The 22,676-nt window shown below is 57.7% G+C and overlaps 1 protein-coding gene across 1 annotated transcript; it reads right to left on the reverse strand.

Moving 5' to 3' along the window:
• Positions 1–6,295: 6,295 nt before the first annotated feature.
• NICN1 (nicolin 1, tubulin polyglutamylase complex subunit) lies at positions 6,296–14,340 on the reverse strand. Its single transcript, XM_065408664.1, has 7 exons — positions 14,303–14,340; positions 13,807–13,945; positions 12,077–12,265; positions 10,833–10,946; positions 9,790–9,963; positions 6,925–7,029; positions 6,296–6,337 (listed from the first exon to the last, which is right to left on the reverse strand). Exons 1-7 carry the CDS (start codon positions 14,338–14,340, stop codon positions 6,296–6,298), a joined length of 801 nt encoding a protein of 266 aa, XP_065264736.1.
• Between the last annotated feature and the right edge of the window lie 8,336 nt (positions 14,341–22,676).

Consider the following 22,676-nt stretch of genomic DNA (forward strand, 5'->3'; position numbering starts at 1 on the left):
TAAAAAGGCATGAAAATTATGGGATACAGATAACATTATGGGATGGAGACAGTTGCACACTGGGAAGCTGACCCCTTGCTCCCAGTCACCCCTGTGTGACTCATTTCTGCCCCATCCCAAAAGACATGGTGCTGCACAGTGGTGAATTGCACAGTGAGATACCCACTCATGGCGTGCTGCACTCTGCATTGACACAAGCACTCCTGGTGAGTACGTGCACCACCAACACAAAGAGCCATGTGTGCATGCGCACAAACAATGTACTAACTGCAGCGGCTGTATGCCGATGTAACTCAAGTCAACAGAAGTGTGTAGTGTAGATGTGGCCTTAGACTGTCAGCAGGGCAGGGGCTGTCTCTTTGTTCTGGGTGTGTCCAGCACCTGTGGCTCAGCCCCTACAGTGGTATCACTGCTCTCCGTACAATAGCTGGGGTTCAAGTGATGTAAATGCGGAGCTGCAGGCCCTAGAGGTTGCAGCCTGGGGAGAGGAGGCCACAGGGCGATGGGGTGGGCCAGGAGCCCCAGGAATTGCTGTCTGTGGTGAGGTGCCTGGAGCCAGAGAAGCAGTGAAGGGGCTGACAGGGGGTTGACTCCCCCACTTTGGAAGAGATTCCAACCCTGGAGAATCAAACCCTGGACTTCATGAGCTGACCACTTCTGGGTGCACCTCCCCCTGGGCAGCGGCTCCCCACAGAACAAGCCATTTCCCCTATGACCAGCACCACAGGCACTGCTCTAGGGCTAGGACTTAACTCACCCATAAGCCAGCCTTGATCTGCCTTGGGTGAAACTCAGGGATTTCAGCACTGCGATTAAGAAAAAATGCTCTGCTGCCACCGAGCGCCCCCAGCTCAGAAATATCCCTAACAATAGTTATAACACCAAGGGCTGTAGAGCCCCCCCCCTCACCGAGGCCCTGGGAAATGTAGGGAGGAAACAGAAAGACCCAAACAAATGGTAAAATAGCTAAGCTAAGCTCGGACGATCTGCACAGACAGAAAAACAGAGAATATCATAAGTTACAATTAGGGCATGAGAGATAAAAAATGTAAAAAAGACTTGAGCAGGAAGGAGAAAACATAGGTGCTAGTGCACAATTGGTTCCATTTTGTTACCTAGGGGTATCGAATAGTATGATAGGATAGTGAGGGTAAAGGAGGGAGCTAGTTTTACCTACAGAATGTAAATGAAAAACAATGTTCTCTGGGAACCATCTCTGGACTGCAGTTTAACATCAAGCTGCTGGAACTCTGACCCCTCTGCACGACCATGACGTACAGAGACATTGCTGGGAACCTCCAGACGAATGAATCCTGACTGGCCATCGGGTTAAATTTGTCTGTATATTGGGAGTGTTGAGCATAAGAGATGTTCTTGGTATATGTATTGTGTGTGTGTTGCTAATAAATAGATGTTTAAAGCACAGCTGTGTAAGGCTCATTTGCTGGGAAAAGGGCCCACAGACCCATAGAGCCCTGAGCCCCATGGAAAAGAGCGGGTACTTAAATTGTCCAGGTTTCTCCCTGAGCCCCGGGGGTAAGGTGTGATGCTGTATGGAATATGGGGAACACCTTGTGATATTGATACCAATCTTATAAAATTACAAGGAATCTGACAGATATGCCATGTAAAGTATCTGTGAAAATGTTATGATTTGCCAAGTATGATGATCTAGTTCAGGGGTCGGCAACGTTTGGCACATGGCTCGACAGGGTAAGCACCCTGGCAGGCCAGGCCAGTTTGTTTACCTGCTGACGCGGCAGGTTCGGCTGAGGAATGGGGGCGGCGGGAAGCCGTGGCCAACACATCCCTCGCCCGCGCTGCTTCCCACCGCCCCTACTGGCCCGGGACGGCGAACCACGGCCAGTGGGGGCCGCGATCGGCTGAACCTGCCGCGTCAGCAGGCAAATAAACTGGCCCGGCCCGCCAGGGTGCTTACCCTGGCGAGCCGTGTGCCAAACGTTGCCGACCCCTGATCTAGTTTATATGTTTGTATCAACCTTTGTATTGTGAAAAGCGACAAAGAGTCCTGTGGCACCTTATAGATTAACAGAAGTATTGGAACATAAGCTTTCGTGGGTGAATACCCACTTCGTCAGACGCATGTGGTGGAAATTTCCAGAGGCAGGTATAAATATGCAGGCAGGAATCAGTCTAGAGATAACGAGGTTAGTTCAATCAGGGAGGATGAGGCCCTCTTCTAGCAGTTGAGGTATGAACACCAAGGGAGGAGAAACTGCTTTTGTACTTGGCTAGCCATTCACAGTCTTTGTTTAATCCTGAGCTGATGGTGTCAAATTTGCAAATGAACTGAAGTTCAGCAGTTTCTCTTTGGAGTCTGGTTCTGAAGTTTTTTTTGCTGCAGGATGGCTACCTTTAAATCTGCTATTGTGTGTCCAGGGAGGTTGAAGTGTTCTCCTACAGGTTTTTGTATATTGCCATTCCTAATATCTGACTTGTGTCCATTTACCCTTTTACATAGGGACTGTCCAGTTTGGCCGATGTACATAGCAGAAGGGCATTGCTGGCACATGATGGCGTATATTACATTGGTGGACGTGCAAGTGAATGAACCGGTGATGTTGTGGCTGATCTGGTTAGGTCCTGTGATGGTGTTGCTGGTGTAAATACGTGGGCAGAGTTGGCATTGAGGCTTGTTGCATGAATTGGTTCCTGAGTTAGAGTTACTATGGTGCGGTGTGTGGTTGCTGGTGAGAATATACTTGAGGTTGGCGGGTTGTCTGTGGGCGAGGACTGGCCTGCCTCCCAAGGCCTGTGAAAGCAAGGGATCGTTGTCCACGATGGGTTGTAGATCACTGATGATGCATTGGAGAGGTTTTAGCTGAGGACTGTAGGTGATGGCCAGTGGAGTTCTGTTGGTTTCTTTCTTGGGCTTGTCTTGCGGCAGGAGGCTTCTGGGTACATGTCTGGCTCTGTTGATTTGTTTCCTTATTCCTTGTGCAGGTATCATAGTTTTGAGAATGCTTGGTGAAGATCTTGTAGGTGTTGGTCTCTGTCTGAGGGGTTGGAGCAAATGCGGTTATACCTCAGCGCTTGGCTGTAGATGATGGATCGTGTGGTGTTTCCGGGATGGAAGCTGGAGGCATGAAGGTAGACATAGTGGTCGGTGGATTTTCGGTATAGGATGGTATTGTGAGTTACAGATATGCATGATATATCTGTTTCAAAACTTATGCTGTGTTTCTGGGTGATATCCCCAGATAGATTGGCATCAGCACTACCCTAGCCTGTTCAATGGCCCATCAAGGGTCATCAGCTATACAATGAACCCATTGAAAAAGCCAGGGACTACACCTTATAAGTCAGCAAACCATGTAGGGGCTTGAACTTTATGGACAGAACTCTAAGGCTTCTCCATGCCATGTGCTGGGCAGCTTGTGTTTGAAACAAAGGATGCACAAGCCACATAGCAAAAGACTATAAAAGGCAGCTGCATCTTCTCCATTTTGTCTTCATTCCTGCTTCTTACCTCTGGAGGAACTTTTCTACAAACGAAGCTCTGAACGAAGGACTGAATGACCCAACCCAGCTGTGGACGTGTTCCAGAGGGACTTTCAAGCCAGCAAACTCACCAATACGGCTAAGAACATGATATATGGACTTTGAAGTCTCGGTATGTATCTGACTGCTTCACCACTTAACAACTCTCTTCTTGTTCTTTCTTTTTTCTTTATAATAATCTTTAGTTTTAGACACTAAAGGATTGATTAGCAGCATGGTATTTTGGGTAAGTTCCAAACTAATATTGACCTGGTAACATGGCTGGCCCTTTGGGGTCAGAACATTTTGTATATGTGAGCAGAGCTTTTAAACAACTTCTCACTGTACTGGACCTAGGTCCTGACTGGGGGCCAGAGAACTGGAATGTAATAAAGGCAGCTGTGTGATTCAGTGTTAACCATCAGTTTTGGGAGTATCTGCTCTCCCTTTTGCAGCCTGCCCTGACCTTGACATTTTCAGTGAGGGCTGCCCTGGCACCCCGGGTCACATAAGGATAGGTGCCTTACACCCTGAGCCCTTGGAAGGAAAAGGGTGGGGGTGCGTTAATTGACTGGTTCATGCCTTGAGCCCTCCGTAGGGTATAGGCAGCGTGCTCTAGATTGTGCAGGTAACACTGCCTTCCTCTCATTCACCCCCACGAGCCTCCCCCCCCAGCTCTCCTGAAACCTGGCCTTGTCCTCTCTATGGACACTGGCCCTTCAGCTCCAGCTCCCCTCTTCTAAGAGATGAGGGAAGGCTGGGTTGGGCACAGGCAGCCCCCAAGCTGGGCTGTAGGGAAATGACAATGCCCAGGCGGGGCAGAAGGGATGGCATGTGCCAGCCAGGCTCCACTCAGAGAAACCACTAGCACAGCTCAGCTTTGGGGGTTGTTTATTAGAGCAGCTGGGTGGAGATCCAGCAAATGCATGATGCATCCCCCTGTGGGCACAGGCAGAATAGGGGTCAGATCCCCATGGGCACAGTGACTGTTGGAGGGAACAGCATGGCTGGCTACAGCCCAAGACCCATGTCCTACTCAGGCCAGCCCAGTCACATGCAGCCAGGAAGGATGGAAGGAAGCACGTGGCCAGGAAAGATGGCCCAGGGGGAGGGCACTAGGCTGGCATTCAGGAGACCAGGGCTCATGTCCCAGTTCTGCTACAAACTCCTTATGTGACCCTGGGCAAGTCTCTCTGGACCTCGGTTCCCAGACGGATGCTGGGGCCAGCCATTCCCAGGGTAGGCGTGAGGTTACATGTGGCGAAGGCTGGAAGGTGCTCAGCTACTCCAGCCCCCTTGGAGAGAACATGGGGAGGGGCCAGGTGTTCACCTCCTGCCTCTGCCCTGAATACCAGGGAAAGTGGCAGTCATGCCATTGCCCCACATCAGGTGCCAGCACTCTCCACTGCACCTCCTGGGAGAGTTAATGGCACAAAGTGGGGCTCGGTTGCTGCAGCGGTTCCCAAGACACACCCCATCCCCTGCTTTTTTGAGCAGGCCCGTGAGCCCGCGAACCAGCCCACACCCGTGTTACCAAGGGACTGGGTGCTCAGGAGCAGCACACAGGGCTGCTGGGAATCTTGCCCAGCACTGCAGGAGAGAGAGAGAGAGAGAGAGACAGACAACCCCCAGTACCTGGTGTGTGTGTGTGTGTGGGGGGGGGGCGCTCCAGGCCATGATCCAGGGGCCCGGGGGAAGGTGCTCCAGGCTGGGATCCAGGAGACCAAGAGCTCAAATCTCTTCTGTGTGGCTGCTATTTACTCCATGATTGGAAGTGAGCATCTGGGAGCACCCTGGGGCCATCAGAGGGGCTAGGTGACAAGCTGCCCATCTTCACAGAGTTTGCACATTTATGGGTCAGGAGCCAATTGGGGCTGGGAGACAATGGGGATCCCACACTCAATCCCAGGCTGGGAGTGATGGGGGGTGTCTGGACTGTGTTCTGCGGTAGCATACTTTGATTGCCATTGGTGCTGAGGCTCCCAAGAGCCCGCAGACAGCTCTCCCCATCCCAGGCTCTGAGCCCTGCAACCTTGCTAAAATCCACAGCCAGGAAGGCTCCAACCGACAGTCCTTCCTCCCCCCCCTCGCCATGCCCCTGCAGCCCCACTACCATGAAGGGAAGGTGGTAGGGCCCCAGCCCTGTACCCTACCAGAACAGGGAGAACAGACAAAAACTGCCAAAGTAGCCCTGTGGCTTTTGGGTAGCACCTCCCACTGCACAGCCATGGGCAATGGCAAGAAACAGGGAACATCACAGTCCCTTCCCTGTCCCATGCCTGCAGCACACCAGCCCCACGCTGAGCCCCAGGCAGCTCCAAGCTCGGAGGAGCAGGGCTCTGGTGCAACATTCAGGGCAGTAACTCTGTTCCCAGAGCCCAGCACATCCCTTGAGCTTCGCCCACCTCAGGATTATTGGCACCCCAGATCTCACTGGAAGCAGGATTCGTCTGAAATTTCCAGGGGGGGGGGGGAGCGCTCTGCCAAACACCTGCAATGTGATTTGATCAGGAGGCTGGGGGACATGCCTGCCAGGCCCAGAACAGGGAGCTTATGCAGTGCCAGGAGAAGAGGAAGTCCGCAGGCCCCAGGGAGATGCAGATGGAGGAATCTGGCCAGCACCAAGGAGCCAAGAAGCCCAGGAGATGCTGTGGGGAAGGCTGAGGAAGCACAGAACAGGGAGGGAGAGAAAACAATCCTCTTGACTTGAGAGAGCTGAGGCAGACTCTGATCAGCGATGAAGGAAACGTGCTGTGCAGATGGCAAGTTCAGGGCAGCCAGCCTGGGCCAGAGCTCAGGTGTAGGAGAGCAGATTGATGTCGTAACAGCCATCCACCTGGAACACAGAGACCAGCGTCACTCCCATCAGGGTATGCCACTGCCTCCTGCTGGGGCTGGCTGGGACTGCAGGAGCAGAGAGCCCCAACACACCCCCTAGGGGCTGCTGCTTGGACTGCAGGAGCCGAGAGACCCTGACGCGCCCTGTAGGGGCCGCTGCTGGGACTGCAGGCGCCCACAGCACCCAACACATCCCCTTGGGGCCACTGCTGGGACTGCAGGTGCCCACAGCCTCCGACGTGCCCGCTAGGGACCTCTGCTGGGACTGCAGGAGCCGAGAGCCCCCATGCAGCCTACCTCCTCCATTACAGTGGAACTGGAGCTGGAACATCAGAGAGGCTGGGACTGGGGGAGGTGAGAGTTCCCTACCTCCAATACTCCTGAACCTGGAACCCCCAGGAGCTTTCCCAGCAGTTTGATGGCATTTCGTACAGCATGGCCAGCTGGGAGCAGCTCTGGGTGACTGCAGATGCTGCCAGTGCCCAAAATACATCCTGCCCCTTCGGCGCATGCCGGGCCACACAGCAAGCCCAGAGCAGGGGGCCAGCCCCTGTGGGCAATGAACAGAGCTAACTGGAAACTAACGTCAAAACGCCCGATTCGGGCTGCCGTCTGGTTAGCGCGGATCATCTCCGTTAGTACCCACAGCTGCTGGACTTCTGTAGACACCTTTTCCGGGTCGGGGACACCCTGCAGACAAGCAACGGTTATTGAGATGGGTGTTCCTGAAGGCAGCTCCAGGCAGCTGGGATAACCTTCACCTCCCCGCTGCCCACGGGACAAGTGCTCTCTGGTTACCCTGCTCTCCCCCAAGCCCACTTCATCTCATTGCTCCACTCTGCTTTGTCTGCTTTCAGACGGTGAGCCCTTGGGGCAGCACCTGGCACAGGGGGGCCTCCAGGTCCTACTGCAGTATAGCCAGCAGTCTGTGCACACAACCCCCGCCCAGTGCACGAGGCACCGTTGCTCTCCCAGAAAACCACAAAGCAGGGGATGGACTGGGAAGGCATCACACACGACACCTCTGACTGCTCCAGCCAGCGGCACACGTCACTGCCAGGACTCTGCCCCAGTCAGGCCTGCCATTCGAGCTCCCTACTCGCTGTTCTGGAACATCACACCCCTTCCTGATGGGCTGGATGCTGCAGGACCAGCCTGGCCAGGGGCCTACTCGTCCCAGCTGAGCTGCCCAGCTGATTCAGGAGCATTCTCTGGCTGCACGGTCAGAGAGTCTGTGTCGAATCTGCAGCAGCTGCTTCCGGGAAGATCCTGGCTGCCATGAGCCATGGTGTCCCCAGCTGAGCACGTCAAGCTCGGTGTCTGTTGGCAAGTGTGCCCGGAACCGACAGCCAGGACATCAAATCCAAGCCGCTGTTAATTAACAAAATCAAACTAATTGCATGGCACACACTGTGCTGGAGAGGCCACAGCCAGGAGACTCTAGACGGGAACTCAGGGGAACGGGGGAGAGCTGAACAGAATTTAGAAAATGAATTCGCCATTTTCCCCAAAACTCTTGAAAATTCCAGCTTGCCTCAGGTTGCGCTGACAGCCCAGTCGACCCACTCAGCTCCAACGCCTTCCAAGTGTCTCCTGAGCGTGGCTTTGCACAGGGTGGTCCAAGAGCACAGCCCCAGGCACATCCTCATTCCATGGCATGCACCCAGAGCTGCCACCGCCTGGCGTTCACAAACAGCCCCAGTGGCCACCGGAACACCAACCTCACAGGCCTATGGTGCATCCTGCAGCAAAGGGCTGAGGACACAGCCCTGGGGCACCCCATTTAAGAAAAGAAACTGAGTGATGAGGAGCTAGAGCACAGCAATAGCGCCGGGGTCAGGCAGATCAGTGCAGGTACCAGGCCCCACATGTGCAGTGCAAGATCTGGGCCAGGAATCACAACTGGCCGAATATCACAGAGCTGGATCTCCACACCCTCGGCAGGCTCTCTCTGCACTAGTCTGCATGCAGGCGTTTCAAACTGGGCCCTCCTCGGCTGAGTCGCACTGCGCTACTGGGGTCTCCAACCCACCACTCAGCTGTGCTGTGCCACTGGGTCCCGTCCCCCCCACTCAGTGCTCCCAGGCCCCCCTCCCCCCCACTGGGGTCTCCAACCCTCCACTCAGCCACGCTGCGCCACCGGGTCCCCCCCGGGAGTCTCCAACCCTCCACTCAGCACCACTGGGGTTCTCCCCCCCGACTGGGGACTCCAATCCCCCATCTCAGCCACCCAACCCCGGTCACCCCCTGGTTCTCGCCGCCCGATCCCGGTCGCCCATGTAGTAGAGCCTCTCAGAGCAGAACTCCCAGGCTGCGCGCTTTCCCAAGCTCTCCACCCATCACAACAGAGCCCGCAGGGCACTCGCAGCCCAGGAGAGCTTTACAGAGAGCTGAAATCCACAGCACCGTCTGTCTAATGTGCGAGGAGACACTGCTGCTCACCGCATTTTCCTGATCTTTGAACAAGGCCGGCAGGGGTTTTCTCTCTTATAACAACCACTGTTGGATTTCCGCTTGTGGCCCCCAAGGAAGCTGAGTGCCAGCGACATGCCCAGTCCAAATGCTCTGTGGACTGTGCTGGCGAAGTCCCAACTGCTGGAGGCTCAACTGCTGGCTGGCCCGCCAGAGTCAGGGTAAGCCCCCCCCCTCCCCCCCAACACCTGGTTGATGGATCTGGCCTTTTGCTGTTTGCAAACTGCCCAAGCAGGTGAGAAGCACCCAGGTGTGGTCGGGGGGCCAAGTTATTCAGCAAGCAATTCTCTCTGCAGGCAGCTTGCAAACAGCTCCTTGTGCTGAGCTAGCTAGTGACAGGCATGGGGCTTGTCCCCTGACTGGGGTGGGCTTGTAGAATGAATCAACACTTGCCTGGATTTCAAATTGCACATTCAAACAGACAGTTGAAATTTGCTCGCTGAGCAGTGTTGGCAGCTGGCCATTAGCCCTTGTGTGTATTTGCACTAGGACACGTGTGCAAGAGGAACACAAACAGGCCATGTGCTCCCGGTGGGCAGGGCTAACCTGCACTTCCCAAGTGCAGACTATGGTGCCCATCCCCCTGCCCCAGACATGCAGCTCTCATCTATAACCCGGCATGCTGCCCCCCATTTACCACTCCCCAGAGTCCAGGAGCTCCCCACCACTTCCTGCAGTGCATCAGTGTGCATGCAGATCCCAATGCACCTGGCAGGGATCATGGCCCCCACGAGCCCAGCTCCCACTGTACCCACCTGCCCTGCCCAACTGAGCTGTCTGCTTCAGGGGACATTTTCCCCCCTCCCCCGCCAGTCAGGACCCTGCCTGCTGCCCTCCCAGAACACCCCACCACCAGCCGGGACCCCACCTTCTCTCCCTAGAACACCCCACCTCCAACCGGGAACCCACCCGTGGCCCCTCCCCCCAGGACACCCCACTCTCTCCCCCAGGACACCCCACCCGCAATAGGGACCTCACCTGCTGCCCTCTCCCCCCAGGATACCCCAACTCTGGCCGGGACATGCTCACTGCTCCCTGGGAGACCCCAGCTCCAGCGCTGCTCATAAGGAGCCTGCTTACCCCATGCAGGTTTTCTGGCTGCTGCTGGGGGGCCAGGTGGGACAGCCAGGACGGGAAGTCTGTCTGCAGGCTCTGAAAGGGGTCAAAGGTGGCAAATGAGCAGAGCAGAGCCGAGCCCCCCTCCCCCCCTGCCATACAGATGGAGGCAGGCCTGGCTCCTCGGTGCTCACAGGGACAGGCTGCCTGCTGACCCCACTGCTGCATTCAACGCACGCTCCTTAGGCCAAGGGAACTGCACTGTAGCCAGAAGCAAAGGGAGTGTGGGTCTAGCCAGAGCGTGCGGCTGCCCCATCTCTGCTCCCTCCCCAGGCCCCCCGGGCAGTCTGCTCCGTCACTGTAATCCTGCTGGTGCAGATGGCCTCAGAGTCACAGCACAGGCAGAAACAACAAGGAGCACAGGCAGGTGATCAGTGCTGGGGCCAGGCCGATGACAGGGGTGCCGCAGGAAACACTCCCTGCGCCGCAGAGACAGAGGCCCCCATGGCCAGGAGCCTGAGACCACTGAGGCCATGCGCCACGGCCCAGACTGCAAACTGCACTTCACTGAGCTCCCCGGGGCTCTGGGGGTAGGGGGTCTGGGGAGAGCCTCATGTGTCAGACCCAGAGTCTGGGGCAGCCCCTGCCAGGAGGGACACAGGGTGGGATTTGGTACCCCCTGCGTCTGCATTCTTGACGGGGGGGCCTTTACAGCACAGCAAGTGAGGGGAGACAGGGTACCCTTGGCTAAGGGATGGGCAGCTGCTTCCCAACCTCAGCGGAACCTGTGGGAAGCAGTCCGAGGCAGAGACGACTAGCAGGGTCCCAGAAGAGTCCTGCAGGGCTGAATGCCGCGCGGCTGGCAGGGCCAGGGGCGATTCCGGTCTCGCCAAGCACAGGCGGCTTTGTGCAGCACTCATTGCCCGGGGGAAAGGCAGCCTGACACCGCCGCAGCAGTCACTCACCTGCTGGCCCCTGGGGTAGAGCCGCAGCTCCTCCAGGGTGAAGTGCAGCCAAACGGGTGAGGGCTGGCGAAGAATCAAACGCACGGCGGTCACCTGATCCACATCACACAGCAACTGCCAGAGACAACAGGGCAGCAAGAGCTGCGCTGCAGTGAGGGGGTTGGGTGCTAGTTATTTAGAGCCAGGGGCACAAGGGCTGCCAGCTCTGGTGAGGTGACAGAGCTACAGGGGGCAGAGCGAAGCCTGATGCGAGATGGCTAGACAGGAGGAGTTATAGATGGGTGCCAAGAATCGCACTCCAGGCCCTTTCCACCAGGCAGGATAAGGACGAGGACTGGCAGCTCAGGGTGGGCCCCAGCACTATGGTGCTGGTGGGGGTCCTAGCACTATCGCAATGTAATAAACCATCAGGTCTGTCAGCCTTGGAGACACAGAGTCAGGGAGGGGAGACAGCCCACATCCCCAGCAGCAGCCAGAGGGGAAGCAGAGGTTTTAGCGCCAAGAATTCCATTGGGCAATTCAGCCACTGCCCCCAGCACTGAATGACAGCTGGCTCTGGGGTAGAGCCCTACAACACTACACAGGATTCAGGGAGGAGTAAGAGGCCTGTTCTACACTACCCGCCGGAATCGGCGGGTAGAAATCGACCTCTCGGGGATCGATTTATCGCGTCCCGTCAGGACGCGACAATCGATCCCCGAATCGACGCTCTTACTCCACCAGCGAAGGTGGGAGTAAGAGCCGTCGACGGGAAGCCGCGGAGGTCGATTTTGCCGCCGTCCTCACAGCGGGGTAAGTCGGCTGCGATACGTCGAATTCAGCTACGCTATTCGCGTAGCTGAATTTGCGTATCTTAAATCGACCCCCCCCTGTAGTGTAGATGTAGCCAGAGATCCTGATTACACCACAGGGATCAGGATTCCCAACATCGAGTTTGCTCTTATGAGCAACACCGTGGGATCTGCTGGGACAAGCAGCCCGTGCCTTGCTTTAGTGCTTCAGTCGCAGCCCAGCACTAAGGGCAAGCAAGCCCCCTGCGAGCCCCAGCTGGCCTGCCTGTACCACCTGGCTTCTCCCCAGCACTCTCTCCTCCCCGGAGCGGCAGGCCCAGCCCAGCTGCACTTGTGCCAGCTGTGGGCAGTGGTGGCCAAGGCACAGTCAGGGCTCTGCTGCTGCTCTAACTACAGGGGAATCAGCTACCATAGGCCCAGCCCCCCAGTCCCAGTGGCACCAAGAGTCCTGACCTGATGCCTGAAGAGAGAGAAGTAATCCTGGGAGCCGGCCTCTGTGTGCGGGCTGGGCATCAGGCAGTGATTCCACAAGCAGGTGACCCACTTCCTGGCGCTGGCGCGCCCCACATCACAGGGGCGGCGCCGCTGCACTCGCACAGTCAGGAAAGCTGTGTAGGAGTTCTTAAAGACGATTTCCTGCAACTGAGACAACCCAGCGCGCAGGTCACAAGCCTGCCCCACGGGGAGAGCCTGTCCTTTGCTGCCTAGACAGGCAGGTACCCACCCGGGGAGAGCCTGCCCTCTGCCACCTAGACAGGCAAGTAGCAATCCACTGGGCCTCCTTTGAGCCACATCTTCAATCCACCAGTGAGTCCACTCAGTTCGATGGGCAGCAGGAAAGGCATGGGGATGACCAGCTCTGCAGAGCTGGATTCTCCATCCCCAACACTGTTTAAATCCAGACTGGATGGTGTTCTAACAGAGCTGCTCTAGGAATTATTCTGGGAACATTCTCTGGCCTGTGCTATGCGGGACGTGTGGGTAGATGTGCACAATGGTCCCTTCGGCTTCACAACCTGTTTCTCTCTGAACGCACAGCTCCTGGCCCCAAGCTTGACACAGTAAATAGAAATATGACAGTTGAAAACCTACCTGTCCCTCAGACTCTTCGATACAAGCTACTCACACTTAGAAGCTTGCTTCAAAGCCCCACGTTTTGCTATTCTCCTCCGGCAGCACCCCTAGTCCCAGGGAGATGGCTGTGGCTCTGCACTACCTGCCTCTGGTCACTGCTCTGAAATCCAGCCCCTCTGCTACACTCCGGAGACTGGAGAACTGGGACACACAGTGGTGCTCTCCCTCAGCTTCTGTGTCTTTGCCATGGCTCTGGGACAGGCTGGTTCACTGGCTGGGCCTAAAACTGCCCTCCTCCCAACTCCGACCTGGGAAAGGCTAGTTATTAAGAGCTGCCTGCAATGTGCTGCATAAGGTGCCCCAAGTGCCCAGCCAGTCCCCGTCCATCCGGCTGCATGCAGAGCCTTTCCCCTGGTGGAGACTAGGTCCTCAAGTCCTCCCACCCAGCTACTTCAGGGTGCAGCAAGCGGCATCTTTCCTTCCAAAACCCATGGGAATGTCCTCGAGCCCCAAGTGTACAATAGCCCCCTGGCATTCAGCCATCAAATGCTGCTTTTTGTCAGGAGAACAGCGTGCCCAGGTGGCTTTGTTATTCCCTGTCTCCGTGGCAGTGCCCCTTCCTGGCATGCTTTGGACATGTCGCCCTGTCACTGGATGCAGTGGGAGCTGCTCAAGCACACACCCAATGGCACCTGGGTCCCCATGCATCAGATGCCCACCTGGGGTCCATCTGCCCCGAGAACCCTACCCAACCCTAGTGTCCAAATGAGTGTGCTGAGCAAGCCGGGGCTCTGACCTTAGCTCGCTGCTGCATCAGGGCACCCAACAGCATGCAGACTGGCACCTGATGGGGACCTGGGCAGCCCTGCTACCCAGGGTTTCCCCAGAGCTGCCCTATTCCTCCTGAGGGACCCTTCGCATCCCAGAGAGTTTTTTGGGAGCCCAGGGCCCTACCACAGCTACCCGGCCCCGTAGACATTGCAGCAGCCCCCCCCCCCCGCCCTGTGACTGTCACTAAGCTCCCTCCCCCGCCATGGTGCACGGGCAGGAGGGGCGGAGGGCCACGCGCGACCCCCCATAGCCCGGGCAGGGGCTCACCCCACACGTACATCCAGGGGCTGGGCGGGGGGCAAGGCCACATCAATGACGGCCACGCCAGGCTGAGCTAGGTCCGTCTTCACATCTCCCACCTGCAGCGCCACAGGGCTGCGGACGGTGCACGGGGCTGGGCGGGTCGCCATGGGGCGGCTGTGAGAAGAGAACAGCAGGTCAGGCAGCACTGGGGGGGGGGGGGAGTGTTTGGAGGGGACTGGCATGGCCAGGGAGGCCGTTCGGGAGAGCTGTGGTCGTTCGGGAGGGTGAGGAGGTGTTTGGAGGGGGAATGGGCTGGCCGGGCAGGGGGTGTTTGGAGGGGGCTGGAAACGGGGAGGAGCTTGGCTGGCCTGGAGTGTTTGGACTTTGGAGGGGCCTAAAAAGGAGGGAGGGGCTGGGCTGGCGGGGGGCCCATCTGGGGGAGCGGGGGTGTTTGGAGGGGGCTGCGCTGTACTGTAGGGGAGCAGGGGGGTGTTTGGAGGGGGCTGGGGTGGGCGGAGGGGACGCTCTCACCCCGCTCCGTGTCCCGGGTTCGGCGCCGGCGGTTCCATCCAACATGGCTCCGGGGCGGGGCTGGCGGAGTACAGCCCTCGCCCCCGCCTGTCTCCATGGAAACGGCTCGCTGGGGACTGCGGTTGCGGGGGCCTGGATGGCTGGGGGGGCTCTAGCTGGGGGAACTGGGGGTCTGGCTGGGGGACGTTGGGGCCGGATGGCCTGGGGGGGGGGTCTGGCTGGCCTGAGGAGTCTGGCTGGGGGGAGCATTGGGGCAGACGGAGGGGGTCTGGCTAGGGAAGCTGGGGGGTCTGGCTGGGGGTGGGGGCAATCGGGCTGGATGGCCTGGGGGGGGGTCTGGCTGGGGGGTATGGTTGGGGGGCATTGGGTCTGGCTGGGGAGTGCTTGGTCTCCCCCTTGTACAGCTTTGACCCAACAAGGGAGCATAGTCTGAGCCCTGCTCGCCAGGGTACCGGGGTCATGGGCTGCCTGGCCTACCTGCCCGGCTCTCCTCCGTACCATGATCCCACAGGGCTTCTCTCCAGCCCCTCCCCAGCTCCATCTGCTAACCTGATCCCCCAGGAAAGCCTCACACGAGCATAATGCCATTAGGCTTCAGAGTGAATTCCCCAACAGCCATGACAAGGGAGTTCCTGTGCCGCTGCTTGAGCTGTGCTTAGGCACATTTTAAAGGTTTTCTTTACAGCCAGTAGGACTAGGATGCTGTAAAGGAAAGCTCAGCTGCTGCCCAGTATGACATAACGTGCATCTCCACAGGCGTACTGCCACCGAGCTGGGCGGAAAGAGGGTGGCGAGCAGGGCCCTTGTCAGCGGCTTGGTCCGCGCCCCGAGTACCCCCAGCTCACTACGGCAAGCTTGCCAAGCAGCGCCAGGTCTGTGTCACGCGGGCGCCCCTTTCTGCCTGGGGGGATTTGCCCCCTGAGGTCAGAAGGGACGATTATGCCCATCCAGTCTGGCCTCCTCAATCATCCAGGCCAGAGAACCTCCTCTGGAGAATCCTGCATCCAGCCCAGTGGCTAGTGACTGAGCCAGAAAGGATCTTAGGGATCCAGAGAGAGAGAGAGAGACCCCTGCAGTCCCCCCACGCTGTCGCCTTCCCTTCACTGTTTCCTTTCCTAGCTGTCCTCTCCCCTTAGCAGATGGATGTTGTGCATTCAGCTCTGAGGTTCATGCCCTGGGAGCAGTGGTTATTGGTGACACACACCTGTGTGCGGTTCCTATTTCCGAGGTTCCCTGTCTCCCACCCCCAAGGGACGGCTCGTGCCCAGATGGCCTCTTTATCCCAGATGATGATGGGATTGTGTCTCCAACATGAGAGTCCTCACTGGGGTTCCCAACTGGAGAGTGAGCGAAGCAGTGGGCACCCTCTGGAGCCACACAGAGAGAAACCCCATCTGTGCACTGACTGTGGGGGGCATCACAGCTGGTGTTGCATCAGAGACAATCCACCGGATAGAAACCAGCAGTGCCACATCCTCTGGGCCCACGAGGCCCCATCCCACCAGACATGTTCTGCATCACACGCCATTTGAGGCATGTGGGATCAGCTGTGAGTTGTGGGCTTGGGGGAAGGGAGCACATTCCTGGAGTGATTAATTGCTTGGGAATCATGTAATGGGAGGCATTGGGGTGAAAACCAGAGGAGAAAGATTCCTGGCTGCAACCCTGGCCTGTTGGGTGACCTTGGGCAAGTCACTGCCCTGCTCTCTGCCTCAGTTTCCCTATCAGTAAAATGGGGATAATGTTACTGACCTTTGTAAAACACTTTGTGGTCTCGTGATGAAAAGCACTAGATAAGAGCTGGGTCTTATTATTACTTTATTGATCATTGCGTAGGTGCCAGTGATCATGACTTGATTACATTTGTCATGTGCAAAGAGAATAATGTCCAAACCAGTATAATTATATCTACACTTGTGCTTTAAAAGGGCCAGTTTAACAAAGCTGAAAACAGTGACGAGTCAAATGAGCTGGGAGAAAGGATTTAATCAGAAAATTGTGAATGATATTTTGGAGTTGTATAAGAACATTGTACTAGATGTCCAAAAAGCCAAAATTCCCCAAGCAAGAAAGGCTACACAAGTGAAAAAACCCCCAACAACCTGGCTTAGAGGAGAAGTGAAAGCAGCTATAAAAAAATACAATGTGTAATGTATGGGGGGAAATATAAATTAGATGCTAGGAATTGTAGAAAATTGCTAAGGGAAGCAAAAGGACACTAGGCATTATCTATGGCCAGCTGAGGTAAGGACAATAAAAACACATTGGAGGGGGCTGGAAAGGGGGGAGGGGCTGGACTGTCCGGGGGGGCCTGTTTGAGGGGGTGTTTGGAGGGGGCTAGAAAGGGGGAGGGGCTGGGCTGGCCAGGGCACCTGTTCAGCAGGGGCGAGGGGTATTTGAAGCGGGGCTGGGCTGGCCGGGGGTGTTTGGAGCGGGGCTGGAAAGGGAGGAGTTTGGCACTGGTGTGACTGCTGCTGGAATCCTGTGTCCAGTTCTCGTGCCCACAGTTCAAGAGGATGTAGAAATATTGGAGAGATTCAGAGAAGAGCTGCCAGAATGATGCAAGAATTGGAAAACCTGCCTTACAGTGAGACTTAAGGAACTCTGTCTATTTAGCTTAGCAAAGAGAAGGTTAAAGGATATGGGTGGTGAGTTCTATGGACCCGTGATGCCTGGGCACCAGGAATATTCCTGGCCCGTGGCCCGGCTACAGCAATATTTGAGGCTAAGTCTCTCCCTCGGTCCCACCTTCCACCCCCGGGCGCTCCCCCCCCCCCCCCCCGCACATCCCCCAGGTGATTTTAAATGGCCTGGGGCCCCCACCCACCACCGGCAGGCAGCACAGCAGAGCTGAGTGGCTTCCTGCCTGCTCGCTCCACGTGGCTGCCGGCCCCTCCCTGCAGCCCCTGGGTGGAGTGGGTCTGTGTCTACACACACTGCTCCCGCCCCAAGCCCCCCTGCGGCCAATAGGAAGCTGTGGGGGCAGTGCCTGGGGGTAGCAGCGCCTGGGGGTAGCAGCGTGTAGAGGCCCCCCGGCCCACTCTGCCTAGGAGCCCCAGGTAAGCGCCACACCCCTCCACCCCCTCCCAGAGACTGCACCCCCACCCCTTTCCCACAAACCCCCGCCTGTCCCCAAACTCCCTCCCAGAGCCTGCACCCCCCAGCCCAGAGTCTGCACCCAAACTCTGTCCCAGAACCTGCACCCCTCACCCCCTCCTTCACTCCCACCTCGTGCCCCAGCCCCTTCGCACTCCCTCCCAGAGCCTGCACACAAACTCCCTCCCAGAGCCTGCACACCTCACCCCTCCTACACCCCCACCCCTTACCCCATCCCAGAGCCTACACCCAAACTCTGTTCCAGAGCCCACACCCCCTCCCATCCCCAAGCTCCCTCCCAGAGCCAACGCCCTCCCCCCCCAGCCCAGAGCCTGCACCCCTCACCCTGCACCCAAACTCAGTCCCAGAGCCTGTACCCCTCACCCTGGCCCCTCCTGAACCCCCACCCCCTGCCCCAGCCCAGAGCTTGCAACCAGCACCCAAACTCCCTCCCAGAGCCTGTACCCAAGACCCCCTCCCCCACCCAAACTCCCTCCCAGAGCCCAACCTCTTGCCCCTTCTGCACCCAAACTCCCTCCCAGAGCCAGCACCCTGCACCCCAATTCCCTGCCCCAGCCCAGGGCCTGCACTCCAGACCTCCTCCCCCCACCCAAACTCCCTCCCAGAGCCTTAGGCAGGGGGGCAGAGTTTGTGGGGGCGGGCTCTGGGCATTCTGGGCACCACCAAAATTTCTTCAAACCTGCCGCCCCTGTTAAGGGATGACTTGATCATAGTTTCTAAGTACCTACTCGGAAGCAGAAATTTTATAATGGGCTCTTCGAGGTCTAAAAAGATCCAATCTTTGGAATTTGGAACCAGACAAATTCAGACTGGAAATAAGGCACACATTTTTAATAGCCAAGGATTGAGGCAGATTCCCCATAACTGGCAATTTTTAAACCAAGCCACTCTCTGAACTGTTTTGTAATGTATTGTGGAAGAACTTGTCTGTCCTTGGCTTGTGTGTGGAAGTGTTTTTAGCCCACCAAGTCAGTAACGAGGAGCCATGGGAGGAGCTTGCCTGTCCGTTGAGCCCCAGGACACAGGGAGGCCATAACAGTCCAGAAATGGGTTGCCATTGCCATATAGAGGCTGGCCGCCCCAGACTGCTGCAGGTCCAGGGCCGGCTTTAAGCCGATTCGGCCGATTCCCCGGAATGGGGCCCCGCGCCTAAGAGGGCCCCACAACGTCCGGGGCTGCCGGCGGAGCGGAAAAAAAAGGGGAAAAAAAAGCCACGTCCTGCTTCTCCCTGCTCCCTCTAGCGCTTGCGCCGCCATACAGCTGATCAGCGCAAGCCTGGGAGGGAGGGGTGAGGAGGAGGAATGCGGCGTGCTTGGGGAAGAGGCGGGGCCAGGGTGGGGATTTGGGGAGGGATCCAATGGGGCAGGGAGGGGGCGGGGCCAGGGCAGGGATTTGGGGAGGGATCCAATGGGGCAGGGAGGGGGTGGGGCTGGGGGCGGGGCCAGGGCAGGGATTTGGGGAGGGATCCAATGGGGCAGGGAGGGCGGGGGGAGTCGGGGCAGGGTGGGCGTGGGGCCCCGCACCTGCTAAAGCCGGCCCTGTGCAGGTCAGTGGCTGGTCAGTTTGGTGGTGACAAGCCAACCCTCGATGTTGTGATGATGGAGGTTTGGGAGCTGATTATTCCTGTGGTTTGCCCTCGGGTGGTGGCGGCGATTACTAAGGGCCCTGAAATACTGGCTGGCTTTGAGCAGATGGCCTTCCCAAGTCATGTAGGCCAGGGGTAGTCAATTATTTTTTGTCAAGGTCCAAATTTCTTGGTCAAGGTATAGTCAAGGTCCATACTCTAGAGAAAATGTAAAAAAATTGTAACAATAATAATGATAAGTAAGTAAGTAGAAAGATTTCAGGGTTCGTTCAAAGCGTCTAGCAGTCCGGATTTGGCCAGCAGTCTGCCTATTGACTACTCCTGGAGTAGTCCTGTTCTCATTGTCTGCCTAGCACAAGGGGCACAGGAATATGGCTGCTGGAAAGCATACTGCTCCCTTGTTACGTAGCCTTTGGTCAACCATGGGGGGATTCACGGGCACAGCATGGGATGCACCGGCCAGGCACATGGTGCCAGAGCATTCCAGAGATCTGGCATTTACTCGTTTGAACAAGAAGGGACTTTTGTCCCCCTCACATGATATGGCTATCGATGGGGTGTCTGTGCCCACTATTGTGTGGGTGGCCAGGCCAACCCCCTGCTCTGGCTTATGAAGCTAAACCCTGATGAGAGAGCACCTGGCAGCAGAAGGCTTAGTCACCCCAGAGCAGTTGCCGGATGGTGGGGGGAGTGCGCCTGGGGCAGGCTGAAGGCAAGAGAGTGCTGCCTACAAACCCATCGCTTGTTCCCGGGGGTTGCTGCGCACTCAGGGCCGGTGCAAGGAAGTTTCGCGCCCTAGGCAAAACTTCCACCTTGCGCTCCCCCCCCCCAGTCCTGCGGCAGCTCCCCGCCCCCCCCCCCCGCCCTAAGGCACCCCCCCTGCGGCGGCTCCCCCCCCCCCGGGGAGCTGTGCAGCAGCTCCCCACCCCAGCTCACCTCTGCTCCGCCTCCTCCCCAAGCACGCCGCCCCCCGCTCTAATTCTCCTCCCCTCCCAGGCTTGTGGCGCCAAACAGCTGATTGGCACCGCAAGCCTGGGAGGCGGGAGAAGTGGAGCAGTGACGGCGTGCTCGGAGAGGGGGTGTAGCAGAGGTGAGCTGGGGTGGAGAGCCCTGCGGCAGCTCCCACCCCCCGCCCTGAGGCACCCCCGCGGCAGCTCCCCACCCCCCCGGCCCAGGGAGCCATGCGGCACCTCCCCACCCCAGCTCACCTCTGCTCCGCCTCCTCCCTGAGCACGCCGCTCCCGCTCTAATTCTCCTCCCAGGCTTGTGGCGCCAAACAGCTGATTGGCACTGCAAGCCTGGCAGGCGGGAGAAGTGGAGCGGTGACTGCGAGCTCGGGGAGGAACGCTGTAAAAAAAAAATGGGGGGCACCGCTTTTTGGCACCCCCAAATCTTGGCACCCTAGACAACCGCCTAGTTCGCCTTAATGGTAGCACCGGCCCTGTGCGCACTGCGCACCATACACCAGAATGCAGGCGAGACCTGTCACTGGGGCAGGTCGATGCCTGTGCTGGATTACAGATGCAGTGCAGGAAGCCTGACAGTGGCCTCTGCTCAGTGGGGTTGGGTCTAGGAGAGCAAGGGGCGTGGGGGACGCCCTGTGTGCCCTCAGCCTTGCTCTGCAGGGGGAGATGAGATCCCTGGAGACACGGGCTCACCTATGCTGTCCATAGCTATGTCTGTATCATTTATCTGAGGCTCTATTAAACTTCCCACCCTTTAGGGGATATTGAAAAGGTGCGTACCTGGAGTCAGGTGCCCTTTCTTCAAAAGGGTGTTGGGCCAGGATGCATCACCAGCCCATCACCCAGGCCCTCACCTCCCTGGGGTTAATGGTTCCTGCCAGGGGCACAATGAAGTGGGGCAGGGCAGCCCCCCTCTCCTTGGCTCTAGACTCTACTACACATTCACAGTGCCAGTCTCTCTGGTGGGAGGGGAGGGGGGAGACATCCCAGCCAGTCCCGGTCTCTCTGGTGGGAGGGAAGGGGAGAGATCCTTGCTGGTTCTGGTCTCTCTGGTGGGAGGGAAGCAGGGAGATGTCCCAGATGGTTCTGGTGGGGGGGAGGAGGGAGACATCCTGGACCTTTCTGGTCTCTCTGGTGGGAGGGAATGGGGGAGATGTCCTGGCTGGGCCTGGTCTGTCTGGTGGGAGGGTGTGACACAATGGGAATGTTCTTAATGTTTTGTCTGAACAGTGTGCGCACCTCAGTTTCCCCTGTGTGTTACTCAAGTATCTAGCTGGTGGAACAAGGGTGTATGATCCTTGCAGAGACCCCTGACCAGGAGGTGTTACTGCCAGCTGGCTACCAGAGCACAGACAATGGCCGACACTCTGTCTCCTGGCAACTGGTGGCCAGGGCCCATCCTCTGTGAGAGCCAGCTGGAGGTGTTGGAGAACAAAGCGACAGGTGGAGGCCAGGGGACCTGCTTGCCCCGGAAAGAGACAGAGGACACAGGAGGGCAGCTGGGTGTGAGTGAGGCTCAGGGGCCATCACTGGTCCATCTGAGGATGGGGAACTCAAAAGGGGAGAGCTCTGGGCTCGGGATCCCCCATTCTCCCCCCAGGATGGACTTTGTTGAATGTTCCTATTTTCTATGCTGACGAGCTCTGCTCTACGCTGTGTTCCTGACCACTAATAACCTGTCTGTGTTACCTGCTGACTGGGGTCACTGCTGACTGCGGGGGAGAGGTGCACGGCCCCTTTGCGGGAGGAGGCTTCCCCAGGTGTCCCATTCAGGGGGACTCCCTACGGGGAACTTACAGCATGGAGCAGGGTGCTGAGCGTTCCAAGGTCAGACCCAGGAGACTGCCCTAGGCAGACCAAGCACTGAGGGGTGTCACGCTGCAGGAGGGTCCTGCGTGAACCTCATTCAGAGTGGTTCTGGTGCATCCGTGACAGAGGGGAGGGGGGAGAGGTCCTGGCCAGTCTCTGTCACCTGGGGCTGGTCATTGGAGATGAGGAAGAAGCAGCAATTGAAGCTGCCATAGACCAGCACAGCAGAAATGGGAGCAGCGGCTCCTCTTGGGGCTGAAGCCCCTGGAAGACCCCACACCCAGCTCCCCGCTTCCCAGAACCCTGGACCACCATCTCCTCATGCTGCCTCCTCCAGCCCTGCTGCAGCCGGGCCTGCTCTGGGAGGAGAGGCAGTGGCTTGGCGAGGACATACATGTATCACGTGACAATGGGAAGGGGGGGACCCCCTCAGAACACAACGCATGCATAAAGCAGGAGCCCCCTGAGGGGGAGATTGGAAACGTAGCATGTGCAACCTGGGCCCCGTCCCCAGGAAAATTCTGGGTGCGCCCTGGCCTTGTTCTGTGTTATGTGCCATGAACATTCCTAGGCATACGCGCTGCTCTCGACAGCGTCTCCACATACAGAGAGCACGGCCGGGAGCAAGGAGGGCACTGTGCCCTGGAGCTGAACTTCCCCGGCCCGGGACTCCTCAAAGGCTCTGTCCCTCCCTGAGAGTCCCAGCTGGGAGCAGCCAGCCTCTCCAGATGCCCACTCTTGCTGGAGTCTCTGCACAGCTTCCCTGCTGAGAGGTGGCAGGGAGAGAAACCTCCTTCCTCCCGGTGGCTGGTTGCTGGGTGTGAATGTTCTGGGATGCGGATACGGAGTCCAGACTGCAAGGCAACCCCCACACCTCATGTCTCCTGTGCCAGCCTAA

The sequence above is a fragment of the Emys orbicularis genome, chromosome 7 (assembly GCF_028017835.1).
Source record: "Emys orbicularis isolate rEmyOrb1 chromosome 7, rEmyOrb1.hap1, whole genome shotgun sequence".
Taxonomy (NCBI): domain Eukaryota; kingdom Metazoa; phylum Chordata; order Testudines; family Emydidae; genus Emys; species Emys orbicularis.